This window comes from Myotis davidii, unplaced genomic scaffold, assembly GCF_000327345.1.
Source record: "Myotis davidii unplaced genomic scaffold, ASM32734v1 scaffold1007, whole genome shotgun sequence".
NCBI lineage: Eukaryota > Metazoa > Chordata > Mammalia > Chiroptera > Vespertilionidae > Myotis > Myotis davidii.
Genome location: NW_006298359.1, coordinates 304,281 through 320,641, shown reverse-complemented (window position 1 = coordinate 320,641; position 16,361 = coordinate 304,281). Strand labels below are relative to the sequence as shown.

Genomic DNA, 16,361 nt, shown 5'->3' with positions numbered 1-16,361 from the left:
CTGGATCTCTAAGGAGGTGCTAATCTAGCATCTGCCTGAAGCTACCCGGCAGGAGCTCAGCTGTCAAGCAATGGGAGTTGCCTAGGGGCCTTGGGCCAGCTACAGTTTGTTAGGTAATTTTCAGATTGCAAAGGACCAGGTCTTTCATATGCAAAAGCCAGCACACAGCTTAGTGGGGCGGGGTTCCCAGGGGATCAACAGGGCGGAGCAAGCAGCTATGGCTGCCCTCAGAGGCCCTGCTTCTCAGTGTCCCTGTAATCGCTGCAAGCACCTCCAAGAGAAAGCTGCCCTCGAGTTCCCACTGATGCCAGACAGTCCAGTTTCTCCCATATGATTCTGGGTTCCCAAAGACTCACCCGGAACTGGAGCTCAGAGCTTAAGACTGAAAAAGACAACCGTGTCCTCAGCCGCCAGCCCTCTCCGCATGCGCCTCTGTACTTCTGTACTTTACTTCCGCACCGCAGCTCCTCTGAGTCTCGGTATGCTTTTCTCTTTCCTTTTAGTTGTAGAATTTCCACTCAGCCAGCCTTCCTGTGGTTCTGGATGATGTCCATTCCGTCTTTTAGTTGTATTCTTGAATTGGTTGTGCTAAGCAGCAATCTCCAGTGTTTACCTATGCCGCCATCTTGGTTTTCTAGATGTAATCTTGAATTATTAAGTTTACAATTCCAAACTTGGGAAATCTAATTGAATTGTCAACAGTATAAAAGAACTTACAGGATGGTAAATTTATAGGAAAGCTTTTTTCTTTTAATATATTTTTATTGATTTCAGAGAGGGAGAAGGAGAGAGAGATAGAAACATCAATGATGAGAGAGAATCATGGATTGGCTGCCTCCTGCATGCCCCACACTGGGGATCAAGCCCGCAACCTAGGCATGTGCCCTTGACCAGAATCGAACCTGGGACCTTTCAGTCCGCAGGTCAACGCTCTATCCACTGAGCCAAGCCAGTTAGGGCAAGAAAGCTTTCTGTAGAAGTGAAGAGCCCTGCCCTTGCCAGTGTGGCTGGTTGCTGGTTTGATTCCTGGTTAAGGTATATGCCCAGGTTTCGGGCTCAATTCCCAGGATTGGGCATGTGAGAGGTATTTGAATATTTCTCTTTCTCCCCCTCTCTAAAAAAAACCAAAAAACAAAAAAAAAACCCACCACCACTAACACACACACACAAAAAAAGCCCTAAAGAAAGAAAATCACCACCACTTATGTTTCAAGATCTACCTTTAGAAGGTTTGCTTACAATGACACTAGCCTGCATCTTTTGTCCACATGTAACTGTTTTTAGCATGTGAGTATCCCCAGTAAGCCAAGATTTCCAAAAGTTCGATCGCACTTTTTATGCCATGGTAGGAGGCACATACCTGTTGTCTGACCGAATAAACTGCTCCCAGGAAAAGCTATTCTGATGGGGACAAGGAAGAAGGGCTCACCTGTGTATGGCGCATGGAAGATGATGCCTGTGTGCGCACAGACAAACTGCTCCAGGAGCTTCACGTTCTGGAGGAAAGTGGTGGAGAAAGGAGTGGGGGGAGAACAGGACCTTGAGAGACTGGCAGTGCACAATCCCTACACACCACACAGATGACCTGAACCCCTCACTGCCTCTCCAGATGCCTCTTCACATTCATGAAAACTCCAGCAAACAGTTCCCCTTTCCTGGTCTTTCACCCACTTCACATGCACACCCTACACTTTGTCACTGAGACTCAGAGAGAATGCTCCTCGCTGGGGGTTAGGCTCTGAAATCAACCCTCATGCAAAAAACTGGGGACAGTTGGCATTCTCTGAAATCACCCAGAAAAATAGTATATGTTGTAGTGTGCATGTATGAATGACTCCAATCAATTTTAAAGTTAATGATATAGAATGACTCTCAGCTAGCAAGTTAATCAAAGGAAATGAGACCCAAGGAAAACGCAGGTACATGTGGAGTTGGAATGGCAGGTAGAATCATCCACACCATTAAATTTGTAACTTTTCTCTCTCCCTTGTTATGTGATTATAAACTGTATAAAATTGGTTACAATGCCTTTTTCTTAACCAACTAGAGGCCCGATGCACGAAATTTGTGCAAGAGTAGGCCTCCGCCCCCCTGGCTGCCAGCACTGGCTTCCCTCTGGCACCCGGGACCCCAGCTTCCCTCACAGCCCCAGCTTTGTCTGGAAGGTCATCCAGTCTAATTAGCATATTGTTTTTACTAGAGGCCTGGCGCACAAAATTTGTGCACTCAGGAGGGGGGTCCCTCAGCCTGGCCTGCACCCTCTCACAGTCCGGGAGCCCTTGGGGGATGTCTGACTGAAGGCTTAGCACTGCCAAGGAGGCAGGAGAGGCTCATGCCATTGCTGCTGCACTCGCCAGCTGTGAGCCCAGATTCTGACTAAGCGGCACTCCCCCTGTGGGAGCACACTGACCACCAGGGGGCAGCTCCTGTGCTGAGCGTCTGCCCCCTGGTGGTCAGTGCACATCATAGTGACCAGTTGTTCTGCCATTCGGTCGATTTTCATATTAGCCTTTTATTATATAGGGTTATTCTAGATTGTACCCAGTTGAAATTGAGAAGTTACCTATTGGACTCCTCTACAACTTGTGTCAGAAGGGGGCTGAGAACAGTCACATGCCCTCCGACTTCTGTAGTAACCAGCTACTCAGCTTCTGATCTACTACTTCACTGCAAGCTCAGAAGAGCACGTTCCTATGACCAGCTTTATAAGGTTTTAATTCTTTAAGGAGCAAGTCCTGTCCTCCTCATAATGAAGGCTTTTCCAAAAAGTGCTTTATGTACCTGCCCTCCAGTTGCAAGTCTCAGCCTGCCACCAACCATCAACATGACAAGGAAATAAAACCTCAGGAAAAAACAGTCCAATCTACTTGCTAATAATTGTGATGGATAAAACGAATTTTTGAGCATTGTTCTCCCATTAGAAATGAGCGCTTTTCTTGCCTGCCAATTTAGACTGTCAATTTCATGGGGATAAAGCTTTTTACTATAGTCCATAGTGGAGGGCAAATGACTAGAGGGAAGATGTTTTTATAGTTCCAGGAAGCCAGTGCAAAATGGAGTGTAGGGGTGCCAGGCAATCTCTTTAGCAACATATAAAGGCTCCAAATCCTCATCCTGGAAAAAAGATTCTCCTTACCCTAAAGTCGATGTGCAACTTGTGATCCCGGCAGATAGGGCAGGGATTCCCAGCAACTTTATCTTTACGCTGTAGAGAGAAGAAATTGGAAGGTGATGATGTTCCAAGCCCTGCCAGAAGAAATGCCGCTGCCACTGTCTCTGTGGTCTCCACCCCCCACTTCCCAGCCCATCCATGTGCCACTCTCAGAAACTCACAATACAGGTCTTTCGAGTCTTCTGTGGGGGTACTCCACCTTTGTGGTTGCGTCGGTAGTCAGCCCAGACGGGGCGAGAACCATAGCGGGTCTGGTATTCTGAATTGAAAGACCACAAATGTTAGGGTGAAGGAAGTGTCTCTGTCCATTTATTTCACACCCCACAGGACCCTCCCTTCCCCACTTAGAGTTACCTTCTGAGTCCAGGTATTTCCAGGGTTCATTCTCATAAGGGGAAATGGGCAAAGAATCTTCCTCAAGGGGGGCTTCAGTGCTAAGAGTTTGGAGGGGAACCTATAAAAGGGGAACAACAAAAAAATGAACTCAAAGCAGAAACCTGATTGTTTTGCTCCCAACACTTCAGGGAGAAGGGGCACGCACATCCATTGTGTTAATGGAATATAGCATTGTATGTATACGTGTACACACACACACACACACACACACACACGGAAGGTAGCATATTTGTTGGGGTTAAACTGACATTATCAACAACAACTCTCCCAATCTCCAACTGGGTCCTGAAAGATGCTAATATTAGAGGATAAGTACAGGTGACTGAGAGGCCATCTTACTGGGGAGGGCAACTTAAAAACCTGGCACATATCAGGTATTCATGCTTTTGGGGATGAATTGAGTCTAGTGGATGAAAAAAAGCAAAGAAAGGAAAAGTGGGGGTGTCTATCTCCTTGGAAGCAAGATGTATGGCAGGGAAGGGATGGGAGGGCAGGTGCATCTCCAGCTCAGCCCAGTCTGGGATCACTGTGCTCCCCAGCTTTACAGAAGCTGAAGGTCAACATTCCACAGGGAAGAGCAAACTTGAGTCCTAACGCCAGCTGTAAAGCTACCAGGCCTGTCATTAGCTCCGCAGTGACCCTGTGGCCACTCTTCAGTCCCCCTGGGAGTGGCAGCTGGGCAAGCCTTCCAATCCCCCCGGCCCACCAAGGACCGTCAGAACGGTGAGTCCATGAGGCTGGAGGGAACCCTCGGTCCAAAGGACTGCGTTAACCCTTCGCAAAGGCTCTGATCACCAGCTGATCTAGTGGGATGGAGGGCTGAGAAACCGTCACCAGGTGGAGGTGATGTGCCCTGGCTCTCCTGAGAGATAGCAGGGCTGGGCAAGTCGGTGCGGGGACCCCAGGGCATCAGATTAGACACCGTCTGTGTAGCTGAGTTGGCTGTGCGAGCCAGGATCGGAGGGGGCATTCCTCGCCTAGTTGCTTAGCCAAGATGCCCATTTGGGAAGAGAATAGGATCTAAACCTGGCTCTTTGCCCTGGCCGGATGGCTCAATGGGTTGGAGCGTCCTCCATACCACAAAGGTTACTGATTGCAGGGCACATACCTAGGTTGCCAGTTCGACCCCTGGTCGGGGGCGCGCACGGGAGGCAACTGATCGATGTTTCTCTCCCTTCCTTTATTTTTTTTTTTATTTTTTTATTTTATTGATTTTTTACAGAGAGGAAGGGAGAGAGATAGATAGTTAGAAACATCGATGGGAGAGAAACATCCATCAGCTGCCTCTTGCACACCTCCCACTGGGGATGTGCCCGCAACCCAGGTACATGCCCTTGACCGGAATCGAACCTGGGACCTTTCAGTCCGCAGGCCGACGCTCTATCCACTGAGCCAAACCGGTTTCGGCTCTCTCCCTTCCTTTAAAAAAGTCAATAAACTTACCCTCCGATGAGGGTTTTCTAAAAATACACGGAGATTTACGGAGGAGCAGGGGAGAGGGGTGGAGGCAAAGTATTGCCTAGACAGCGTAGGCATAAGCACTAGGGGAAGTCTCCGCTCCCCGGTCCCCAGAAGTGGAGCGACGACCTAGAAGGCATAACTAAATAGTGGTTGTACAAAATGTGCTCCAAGGAGTTACCTGAACTCCGTAGGCACTCCTGAAGGACGAGAGCTTAGGAAGGCGCCTCAGCAGTTTATTCACCACGGAGGCCGCCATCTTGACGCACGCCCAAACCAGGAATGGCCGGCAAGGCTACTGCGCATGCTCCCGGAAACTGACTAGGGTGGGGGCAAAGACCCGCCGCAGTGTGGCCGGCAGCCACGCACTTGCGTCAGGACGGAAGCGAGAAGGGGGCGGGTCATGGAGAGACGCTAATTTCAACTGCGTCACAGTGGAATTCGGCCTCAAAACTGAGTTTTTGATGAACCAGTCACGACGATTCTTAGGTCTCATACTTAGAGTGAGCCTTTTAAGCAATTTTGAAGGCGATTTTGGCCGAGGTTCCCACAGTACGCATGCGCCGGCCCAGTTCCGCCAACCGAGGATGAGAAATATTTTCGGGGGCGGAAGTGGTGAAGGCAGAGGAAAGGGAGGTGCTAGTCTCTCCAGTTATGCGCACGCGCGTCCCGAGGAGGCGGGAAAATGTCCAGAGAGTGACGGGAAGTGGGTAGTGGGCTGAGCGAAGGTGAAGGAAGGATAGCCAATCAGCTAGTGCGTTGTCTTTCGGGTTAACCAATGAATTTACGCCTCGCGCACAATGTCTCGCGACAAGGGAAACGCACTAACACATTTGGGCGCATTGGGTGGTGTCCGGGTATAAAAGGCTCCGCCCGCGCGGACAGCCGCCATTCTGGGGTTCGTTTAGAGGTAAGTTCTTGTGTTTTGTCGGTTGGGGGTTAAGATTTTACTGAGAGCGTTGGCCTGGGAAACGGATTTGGCATGGCTTTCCTTAAGCGCCTCGGCTTATCTAAAGTTCCGGACTGGTCACGGAGGTCTTTGAGACCGCGAAAGCGGTCGTCTGGGGTGTGTTTAAAAAGCAGCCCGTACTGATTACCTCTTCCTCCCCTTGTGTTCTTTCTATCCCAGGTTTGAATTTTCACGGAGAAAGACAGGCCGGCCACCAGGAAAAAAGAAACGAGCCGCATCCACATCTAAGCCCTTGAGAGGATCCTGAGCGGGGGGAAAGGGGAACCGCAGCCACCAGCCCAACCACTGTCTTCTGCCCTCTCCCACCTCTTTGCCCACCCACCAGCCCACGCTGCTTGGGACTTGAAATCTGTGGCCGAAGGACCGTCACCACATAACTGCAAAAATAATCCACCACCCTCCCTTCCCAAACCCACCCAAGTCCACTTATCCAGCGTTTATTTTTTTTTTAATCAACTCAGAACTTTTTTTTATGACCCCCCCTCCCTAAATGGAGTTGGGTGGGGGGGGGTGAATGCTGAGTTGGCCTTTGTTTTTTTTTTAAAGACTTTTTGATCCAATGAGGCCCCCCAAATAGAGTTTTGGGTTCTGGTTGGTGGTTTTATTTTTTTTTCTCCAAAATTTTAACCCCCTTCCCCCTGAGCCCGAGGTGCTGACGTCGCAAAAAAATTGGATAGTAAGTGTCGAATTTTGAAAAACGAGCCTTGCAACAAGAAATCAACGTTTCCCTTGGTGAAACCAAAAATAATGAGAGGAAGAAATGAGACCATAGAACAAAATAGAGAACTGGAGGAAGGACCGAGCCGGTCCATCTCCACTAAGAGGGGCCTTTGGCTCCAAGCCTCGTTCTCTGCCACCTGCCCTGCAGGCGGGAGGCCAGCGAGGGAGGATTTGACGGTTAACCCTTCGCAATCCAGCCATTGCCAGACTGCCCGCGCCAAGTGCTCTGTACGGAGGGTGCCCTCCCTCGGCAGCAGTCTCCAAAGGGTTAATGAGCTCACATACAAAAATGGGGGATCTTGTGCTCCGGAGGCCCACTTCTTTGTGTGTGAGACGAGCAGGGCGCCTTTCAATTTGCCAGATTAATAAGCAATCTGTACATAAAGATTGCAGGGTAAGGAGATGGGCACAAGTACTAGCTGGCTGTGACTTAGATTGTTAAATCCTCTCAATTTAATGTATGTGCTTGGGGTATATTTGTGGTTAAAGTAGGTGGCAATCTAGAAATAAAGATTGCAAGACACTTAATTCAGGACAAAATATAATCTTAGTGCCAGTACATACAAGATAATAGTTTAAATGTTTTGTAATTGTTGGAGATTGCATAAGTTATTTAAAAGCAAAAGGTTAACATTTTAACGATACTTTTTGATGGGAATAGAGGGTAGGGAGGGTGGGAAATGTGGAATTCAGGAGTATAATTTTTAAAGCCATTTAGTGCACTTGAATGCTAGCTTTCTAGGAGATTTGTGTCGTTAAAGGATTTCTTTTCCTTCCCTGCTTCAATATGGCGACTTTCCTTGTCCTTTTGTCTTCCAAGCAGTGTTGCAGGTTGTGTCTCCCATTTTGTCCTCAAACCCTGTCCGTTGAGGGTCCAAGTCCCCCCTCCTTTTGTTCGGAGGGTGGGGGTGGTCGATGGTAGGTTGAACCTCAATTGCAAGTTAGTTCTTCCCCGCATAAAATTGTTAATATTTTAATTGCTTTTACTTTCACAACGCTCTTATTCATAATAGGTCAAAGACTTCAGGATGGGGGACTGGGATAGGATTATTACTGTGTTTTCACCACCCCCCCCCAAAAGTGTTCTTTGCTGTGACCAGCGGCGGCGGGGGCCTGCTGCGGCTCCGTGACAAGATGGCGCCCTGCTCCTGCTCCTGCTCCTCCGCCCGCCGGCCGCGCCCGGAAACGCCGGGGAGGGGCGTCCTGGGCTGATGCAATCGGAGCCCCTCCCCTGAGCCTGTGCCTTCTGCACTCCAGGGCGCGGGGCCAGGAGCAGACCTTTTCCTTTCTTCAGAATATTGTCTGTTAAAGCCTTTATTTTAAAAGGCAAGAAAGCTCACAGGAGTTAGGTCTTCAGGCTGCTCGTTTCCTTGGGCAGCTCAAGTTTTTTTAACTGACAGCCTGATGCTTTTCCCCTTTTACTCATCACAACTGCTTGGAAGTATTCCCACCTAGTTGCCAGGGGTAGGAAAGTTAGACTGGGAGCCTGGGGGGCCTGCAGACAGACAGGGCTTGTGCAAGTAACAGGCAGATGGGGCCGAATGGCAGCCACGCCACTGCTGCGCAGGCCCCGTCCGTGGGCTCCTGCGGCGGGTCGCTTTGTATAACGAGCATCTGGGGGAGTGGGCATTGCAGGCATTCTTCCCCATCACTCATGCCCCCGCCTGGGGCTGACTGTCCGCGCTGTATCAGGTGCTCCAGGTGCTTAGCTCCTGTACTTGGTACTGGGATGAGAAGTGAATCTTAGGACAGGAGGCGGCAGTTGTAAACTCAAGGCAGGGGCATTCAAGCTACAGTTTCTGGTAAGCAAAACCTTTCTGGTGTTACATTTCACAGCCTCGTTTCTTTTATTCCCAAGAGCCACCTTTTTTTTTTTTAATTTCTTTCCTTACTTTGTAAAAGAAATTCCTTAAAATGGGAGAGTAATGTCTTCGTTTTCAACTCATGCAGTGCTATAGCAATTGGTGCATATTGAAAAACCATGCCCTGAGGTTGGTAGTTGGTGTCCTGTTCCTTCTGCTTTTTCAAAGTCAAATCTTTATCAATCTCTCCATATACTTTTACTTTTTTAAAGTCCTACATTGAATCATGGTTCTAGGCAGAACTGGAAAGTCGTTTTGTACAACTGCCATGGTGACTTGGATGAGACTTAAGGGCTAATTTTCTACTGGGTGTGAATTCTCAAATTATTAAACTTCTGGAATGGATGGGAGGGATGTGTCTTCCACATGTCTATTGACCGCAAGTTTTTTTATCTTTTGAGCAGTTTGCCATATGCCTCTGCAGCATACCTTCCTTGGGAGCTGAACATTTGCCACTGGGGTTCCTGATCTCTAGTGAGCAGGAGATGAATAAAATCTTCATTAACATGGGAGATGGGAAACAAAGCCTTCTAGAGAGCCACATCCTTCCAGAGAACCTGATCCTTGTAGATTGTGGCCAAAGTTCTGTTCTGGAATCCTTTCCTGTGGGGATGGGGTCGGGCGGTGGTTTTATGAATAAGCTTTTGGTGAGCTCATGTGCCCAGGTTTTCAAAATGACTGAGGTACAGGGGCTTACTACTTAGGAAAAAGGTACAACCTTGGGAATCACCAGAGACATCATTCAGTCCACTGTTGAGTCATGCTGTATTGCCTCAAACACCAAAGGGAAGGGGAATGTAAGGGATTAAGTACAAAGTATTTTCATTTCCAAAAATGCTCAAACCTCCAAGTTAAGGGAAAGGCCCTCCTCCTTTGCTAGAAAGAGTATTGTGGTTGTTTTAAAAAGGACTTGACTTGTATAGAATTTTCGTCCTGAACCAATCAAGTTCTGTTTTATTGGTGATGGGAGTGGAATAACAGCCACGCTAAACATTTTTCACCCTATGTAATGAAATAACCCTCAAGTATACCTCATTTTGGAGGCAGGAATTGGTGTTACTTCTGGACTTTTAAAACTGTATCTCTGGTAAGAACAGTAGGCCTCTCCCCAGTGCCTGTATCCGTGTGGTGGTCTCTGCCCGCAGCGTCCTCCATAAGAAAAGCCCAGCGGAGGACCAGGTGGAGATAGGCCAGGGCGTGCTTCCCTGCCACTTTTTGTACTGCCTTCTCGGAAATTAAAGTATATCATGTGCTGGCTTGCTTTTGGTTCCAGAAAACTTACTCAAGCTTCCATTGCCGTCTCCATATGACTAGGTAATGTGATGACACTTGGTCACGGCTCCTCCCGTGGTCAGCTCATTGCCTTTTCTACTGGAGGCCTGTGCCAAGAATGTAGGTTCTTTATTCCTTTCCACTTGGATATCTTGGACTTCTTTCAAAATGTACTGAATTCAAAAGAGGGAAATTAGGTTGTCAGACACAGAGTCCTTAATGTTAAATGAGTAAAAGCTAATCTTCCTGTAGGAAAGTTACCATGAGAAAACTCACCTTTTAATCACAAGATTGGTGCTTGTGATACAAAATTTAGTTTTGTTTATTGTATTTCCAAAATATAATAGAGGAAAATAATGGAAAAGTGAATATTTAACATTTTTATTGCTTTGTCTCCTAGCTTCTCTTGACTATTCTTGCTTTTTATGAATGGGAATGGGAAAATTCCTGGGTCCCATTCCAAACAGAAGGCACTGCACAGAATTTAGCACTGTACTAATTGATTTCTTGTCTCCCGCCCTCTTACGTGAAGGATCATTTTAACTCCGGTGATAACTTTTTTATAGTTTCTGAAGGAAGTAGGGTAGCAGGCCTATTGGCTTAACTGATAGTTGAATATGTAAAGTTGAGTTCTCCTTGGTGAGGTATTTTCAACTCTGGGTTTGACTCAAATAAGTGGGGTCGGCTATAATCAGGGAGGACTGGTTTGAAGTGATGTTAGTTTAATTGAAGGCTTTTTATCAAATTGTATTTATGTTGTTGCTGATAATATGTTATTTAGATTTGTTCATTGCTTTTTCAGTCTCCAGTAGATGGGAAATCTGTTTTATATTTCCCTTTATTGTATCTATATATCTTTATAGTGTATATATCACATAGTATATTACTACCTGGGAAAAATTCCTTTATCCCTGTGTTTGTCTCTATAAGAATCACCACAGTTCAGTGGATTTGGCCTGAGCACTTCAGTCTTACCTGGTATGCTTACGTCAGTGTTTTCTTTCCCTCTGACTTCAGGTTCTGCTGTCCTTGTAGAGGTCCCAGGGTGGCAGTCACACCACAATTAACCCAGATTTGCTCCCCTCAGCATTTCTTACCTCCTTCCCCTCTTCAGCCACAGTCTGTGATCTCAGGAACCAGCCTCCTGTCCTCCCTGCTTCTGCCTTTCCTTACCTAGGTGGTTAGGACCTCTGCAGTTCGAAATTTACTGGCCTTTTTGTTGGAAGGACTTCAAGGTTAAGATTGTTGTGGGGGTTTTTTTTGTCTGAGAACTAATTTGCATTATAAGAAAACTTCTCTTTCTGCACAAAATATAGTTGCTTTGTAGAACCTTGATTTTCCCACACTGCTGCAGGGAGCTGGTCTGTTAGCTGTGCTAGAAGCAGTGTGGATGAGGTGGGCTGCTCCTTGCTGTCTTCCCACCCAGTGTGTTAACTTCATTTCCCAAATGCAGATATTACTGAGGTAGCTTGCTTTTTTTGTTCTCAGAGGTGTTTCGAGGCTTTGGGGATAAAAATACCAATCAACCATATTGATTCTCAACTTCCTCTCTGGAACTTGGTTTCTAGCCTAGAAATTGCTTCACAATTCTCTGTCCCATATCAGCAGTTTAACTCCTTTTCTAATCTGGTCTAAACTAGCTACTTAAAATTTAATGGCATTTTCCCAGCTTCTACCTTTATTCTTTCAGGCCTTTCTTAGAGATCTTGAATAATGATGATTTTGAGGTGGTTGGGAATAGGGGGTCAGATTTGCATCTTTGTGTTTGAAACCACAAACCTTGCTCTTTGAACCAATAAAAACCTGTGCAGTGTTTGGTTAATGCGAGACAATCTATTTAAGGCTTAGGAGGACCTGCTTGATTTCCTTTGCATCCATTTGTCTCCATTTCTGGGAGCTACCCACACCTCCCCTGAGGAAAGGTTCTGTTTTCAAGTTTTGTTTCTCTGTCACCTATCACGTTAGCTGAGATTGTCGACTGGTGCAAGCAGCACATATTCTGCCACTTCTGGGCTAAGATAAAAAGGAATTGATTACTTTTAGCACATTTAGCCCAACACCCAAGATTGGCCCAGTTCTTACCAAGTCACAGTATTATTTTGTTTTCAAACCAGATTTACCAGCAATGAAGGAGAGACAGGACTTAATAAGGAAAAATACCTCTGAGAATTGAGCATTTCGTTAGAGGAATGTGTCAGCTCTATACTATCTAATGGAGTTCAGCTGTCCTAGGAAGGCTATACCTGGGAGGGGAGAGAAGGGTGTCTTCCCTTTAGTCATAGCTGTGCTTAACTTGCCAGGGCTGTTTGCTCAGTGCTGGCAATGGTCTCTGTTGATTTTTCTTAAAAATGGTGAGTGTACTGTAGTTGAACATAAATTGAATAATTCATCACTATGTTTTATCAGATGTGTAAATGGAATTTATTAGAGGGCATAGTGGCACTGTCCTTGCCGCCCGTTTATTCTGTTGGTTTGTTTTGTCCTCTCATCCTAGAAACTTCGATCATGGGTTCGGGTCCCATAGACCCCAAAGAGCTTCTCAAGGGCCTGGATAGCTTCCTTAACCGAGATGGGGAAGTCAAGAGTGCGGATGGGATTTCCAAGATCTTCAGGTGAGTCTGTCCTTTTCGGATTTGTTGCGGGTGGAGGATATTTTGTGTTGTAATTAAGGCAGACAGGCCGAGGTGTTCCTGGAGAGGAAAGGGAAAGTCAGTGGGATAGGATTGAAATCCAGTAATTTTAGAATGCGTGATAGGAAAAGGTGAGCCCTTGGCTCCTGGCTATGATGGAATGAGATATTTGGATATCCACCGTCACAAGGGAGTCACCCTTTGGGAGGAAGGAAGCAGGGAGCCAGGTGATGGAATTCTTGGTTCTGTTTTGGGTTGGTCAGGTTTCACATCCCCAAACTGTCATTTCCTTCAGGGATCCTTAAGTTTCCCAGGGGGAGCAAATGGCTAAGCCCGTCCTGAACAGGCCACTAAAGGCTGGTTGTTGAGGGTTGGGACGTTTTACCTGCGAGCAGAATCAGATGTGGCCTGTGTGTTAGGGGAGCAGCGATGCTCACCGCCCCCAGATCAGAGACTCAGTGTCTCCCAAGTTCTCTTCCATCCTCCCGTGGGTTTCATTTCACTCTGGATCCATCCCATCCTCCTAGAGGCCATGTGCCCAAGTGATCAGGGCTGTGCAGGTGCTCTCACAGGCTAGAGCCTTTGCTGTGGGAAGAAGAGGCGCTCTGTGGCTGCTCCGTTCCTAACCTGCCCCTTTCCTACAGCCTGATGAAGGAGGCACGGAAGATGGTGAGTCGGTGCACTTACTTGAACATTCTCCTGCAGACCCAGTCATCAGAAATACTGGTCAAGTAAGTGGGGATCTGGGTGACTGCGATGGAGTTCCTGGGTTGGTGGTGGGGAATGAGGAGTGTGGGATGTGACCCTTCCAAAGTCCAGGAAGGGCATCAGATTCTCCTCCTGCCTGCCCACAGGTTTATTGATGTTGGTGGCTACAAGCTTCTTAACAATTGGTTGACATATTCAAAGACGACCAACAACATTCCCCTGTTGCAGCAAATTCTGTTGACCTTACAGCACCTACCACTCACCGTGGACCATCTCAAGCAGGTACCTTCTGTCTTTCCTACCTCAGTGCCTCTTCTTTGGTTGAGCCTGACAGATGAGAAACTTAACACTGACTCTGAGGAGGCTGTGTATCTTGGGCCTGTGAGGTAGAATGGTAGGAAAAATAGGAAATTGGAATCAGAAGACATGATTCAGTTTATCTCCTTCAAATGGTGTGTATCCTTGGGGCACTCCATATTTCTGAGCCTCAGTCTTTTTCATCTATAAAATGGGAATAATTGTATCTACCTGACTGGATTGTTCTAAGGATATAACTATGCCCACAAAGATGTGTTTCCTTTTTTTGGTTAATCCTCGCCCGAGGATAGTTTTCCATTTATTTTTAGGGAGAGTGGAAGACGGAGAAATAGCAATGTGAGAGAAACACATGAATTGGTTGCCTCCTGCACGCACCTGACTGGGGCCGGGGCCAGGGAAGAGCCTGCAACCAAGGTACATGCCCTTGACCAGGTTCAAACCTAGGACCCTTTTGTTCCACAGGCTGACGCTCTATCTACTGAGCCAAACTGGCTAGGGCCCCACAAAGGTTTTTAAATAAGACTATGCCCACATAGTCACTGTTAAGGGACTACGAAAAGATTGTGAGTGATTTTGGGGACTTGTTAACTCTGAGTGGCCTTACTGTCCTGGCATTTATCTTTCTGCTGTTCCCCGTCTCTCATAGAACAACACAGCCAAACTGGTGAAGCAACTGAGCAAGTCAAGTGAGGATGAAGGTAGGGGCCGGGCCTTCCTCTGTCTGGGCCTTCCTCCATTACTTACACTTAATTCCCTGCCTGTCCCCATCCTTGGACTGTACCTTTCTTCCTTACTCTTTGTACTTCCTCTTGCTTTTCTTTTCCTTTTGAAAATTTAGTTCCTCTAACGCAGTGGTTCTCAACCTTCCTAATGCTGCGACCCTTTAATACAGTTCCTCATGTTGTGGTGACCCCCAACCATAAAATTATTTTCGTTGCTACTTCATAACTGTAATGTTGCTACTGTTATGAATCATAATGTAAATATCTGATATGCAGGATGTATTTAGGCGACCCCTATGAAAGGGTCGTTTGACCCCCAAAGGGGTCGTGACCCACAGGTTGGGAACCGCTGCTCTAACCTGTCCCCTATCCCCTGTCTACTGGTCTCAATTTCGAATGGGATTTATTAATTTCTCTACTATTGAGGGTAAGATAAGGTACCATGCTTTAACCAGAAGCTGATTCTTTTTTTTTTTAATCTTTATTTTATTTTAGAGATAGAGAAATATTGTTCTGTTGTTCTACTTATTTATGCATTCATTGGATGTTTCTAGTATGTGCCCTGACTAGGGATAGAACCGGCAACCTTGGTGTACCAGGACGATGTTCTAACCAATTGAGCTAACCAGCCAGGACTATAAGCTGATTCTTAAGAACTCTTGGTGCACCCTGGCCAGATAGTTCAGTTGGTTAGAACATTATCCCAATACACCAAGATTGTGGGTTCGATCTCTGGTCAGGCACATACAAGAAGCAACCAATGAATATGTAAATTAAGTGGAACAACAGATGAATGTTTTTCTCTCTCTCTCTAGTCAATAACTGAAATTTTAAAAATACAGTGCAAAAGTCATACACTTAAAATTCTTTGGGGAAAAAGTATCATCACTGACTTCTCTTTTTCTATATACTATAATAGTTCTGCCATTTGACACCTCCCTGTAGGGCATGGGCGGAACCCCAGCTCCTGGAGTATATCATAGATTTCACACCAGCGGATTCTTCTCTTTTCTAAGACAAGGGTTTTGGAGCTCCTGGCCATGGCCACACAGTTCTGGCTTGAAGATAAAACCTGGCTCCAGAAAATCACAGGTTTTTGGGGTTTTTTTTAAAGAAAAAAAAAAGGTGTGTACCCAAGGGTTCCAGGCCCAAAGATTTTACTCACAGCATAAATCAGGAACACAAGACCCTAGTATCCCTCAAGTGAGTGGGATACTAGCAGAGTGGATCCCCTGGTAAGGTTTGCTCTTGGTCTGAAGGGAGCGGTGCATGAGGCCCTTTCAGAAAGAGGCTTTGGCCCTTTGGTGTAGAGGGAGCACCCAGGTCTGGGCCAGCCTTTCTGAAATTCCTTTAGTTACAGGAGAAAACACTGGGAACACGTTCTAAGATAAAGGATTTATTAGGCTAAGTGAAATAAGCCAGTCAGAGAAAGACAAATATCACATGATGTTATTTATATATACAATCTAGTGAACAAAATAAACTGATGAATAAAGTAGGTCCAAAGGCATGGAAGCGTGGAACAGACTGACAGATCTCAGAGGGAAGGGGAAGGGTGGCGGGAAGAGATTAACCAAAGAACTTACATGCTTACTAGAGGCCCGGTGCACACATTCGTGCATGGGTGGGATCCGATAGGGCCAGGCCAGCTGGGGGGAGGGGCCGGCCTGAGGGGGAGCTTCGGGTAGTTGGCCAGCTGGCCCCGCCCCCTGGTCGAACTCCTGGTCGAGGGGACAATTTGCATATTAGCCTTTTATTATATACGAGGATATGTACAATTCAGGCAGCTCAGGGACACAGATAATAGTGTGTTGAAGGCTGGGGGTGGGGCAGAGTCTGGGTAGAAATTGCCCTGATGGAAATCGAACCATGACCTCCTGGTTCTTAAGTCAATGATCAACTATGGAGCCACGCCAGCTGAACTCTCCTCTTTTAAAAATAAGTTTTTATTGACTAGAGAGAGAGAGGAAGGAAGAGAGTGATAAACATTGATCAGTTGCTTATTGCACACCCCCTAATGGGGTGCTAGCCCATAGCACAGGCATGTGTTCTGACCCATAATCGAGCCAGTGACCTTTCTTTTTTTTTTTTTAATAAGTCTTTATTGTTCAGATTTTTACAGTTGTTGCTCTT

At 46.6% G+C, this 16,361-nt stretch overlaps 2 protein-coding genes and 1 long non-coding RNA gene across 7 annotated transcripts in view; 2 read left to right on the top strand and 1 right to left on the bottom strand.

Moving 5' to 3' along the window:
* LOC107184716 overlaps positions 1–2,862 on the top strand; it is a 5,774-nt gene extending 2,912 nt beyond the window's left edge. For both annotated transcript variants that reach the window (XR_001515613.1, XR_001515614.1), the window contains exon 2: positions 2,535–2,862. This is a non-coding gene — a long non-coding RNA (uncharacterized LOC107184716). The remainder of the gene's footprint in view (positions 1–2,534) is intronic.
* MRPS18B (mitochondrial ribosomal protein S18B) overlaps positions 1–5,347 on the bottom strand; it is a 9,629-nt gene extending 4,282 nt beyond the window's left edge. Inside the window, exons 1-5 of the mRNA XM_006774037.2 lie at positions 5,208–5,347; positions 3,527–3,626; positions 3,334–3,431; positions 3,137–3,205; positions 1,430–1,496 (exon numbers count right to left, since the gene is read on the bottom strand). Of these exons, the coding sequence (XP_006774100.1) occupies positions 1,430–1,496; positions 3,137–3,205; positions 3,334–3,431; positions 3,527–3,626; positions 5,208–5,285 (412 nt within the window). The 5' untranslated portion in view covers positions 5,286–5,347. The remainder of the gene's footprint in view (positions 1–1,429; positions 1,497–3,136; positions 3,206–3,333; positions 3,432–3,526; positions 3,627–5,207) is intronic.
* Positions 5,348–5,845: 498 nt separating this feature from the next.
* PPP1R10 (protein phosphatase 1 regulatory subunit 10) overlaps positions 5,846–16,361 on the top strand; it is a 40,669-nt gene continuing 30,153 nt past the window's right edge. For all 4 annotated transcript variants that reach the window (XM_015570659.1, XM_015570660.1, XM_006774036.2 and 1 more), the window contains exons 1-6: positions 5,846–5,936; positions 6,156–6,672; positions 12,345–12,462; positions 13,125–13,211; positions 13,335–13,470; positions 14,153–14,204. In XM_015570659.1, coding sequence (XP_015426145.1) covers positions 12,356–12,462; positions 13,125–13,211; positions 13,335–13,470; positions 14,153–14,204 — 382 coding nt within the window. In that variant the 5' untranslated portion in view covers positions 5,846–5,936; positions 6,156–6,672; positions 12,345–12,355. The remainder of the gene's footprint in view (positions 5,937–6,155; positions 6,673–12,344; positions 12,463–13,124; positions 13,212–13,334; positions 13,471–14,152; positions 14,205–16,361) is intronic.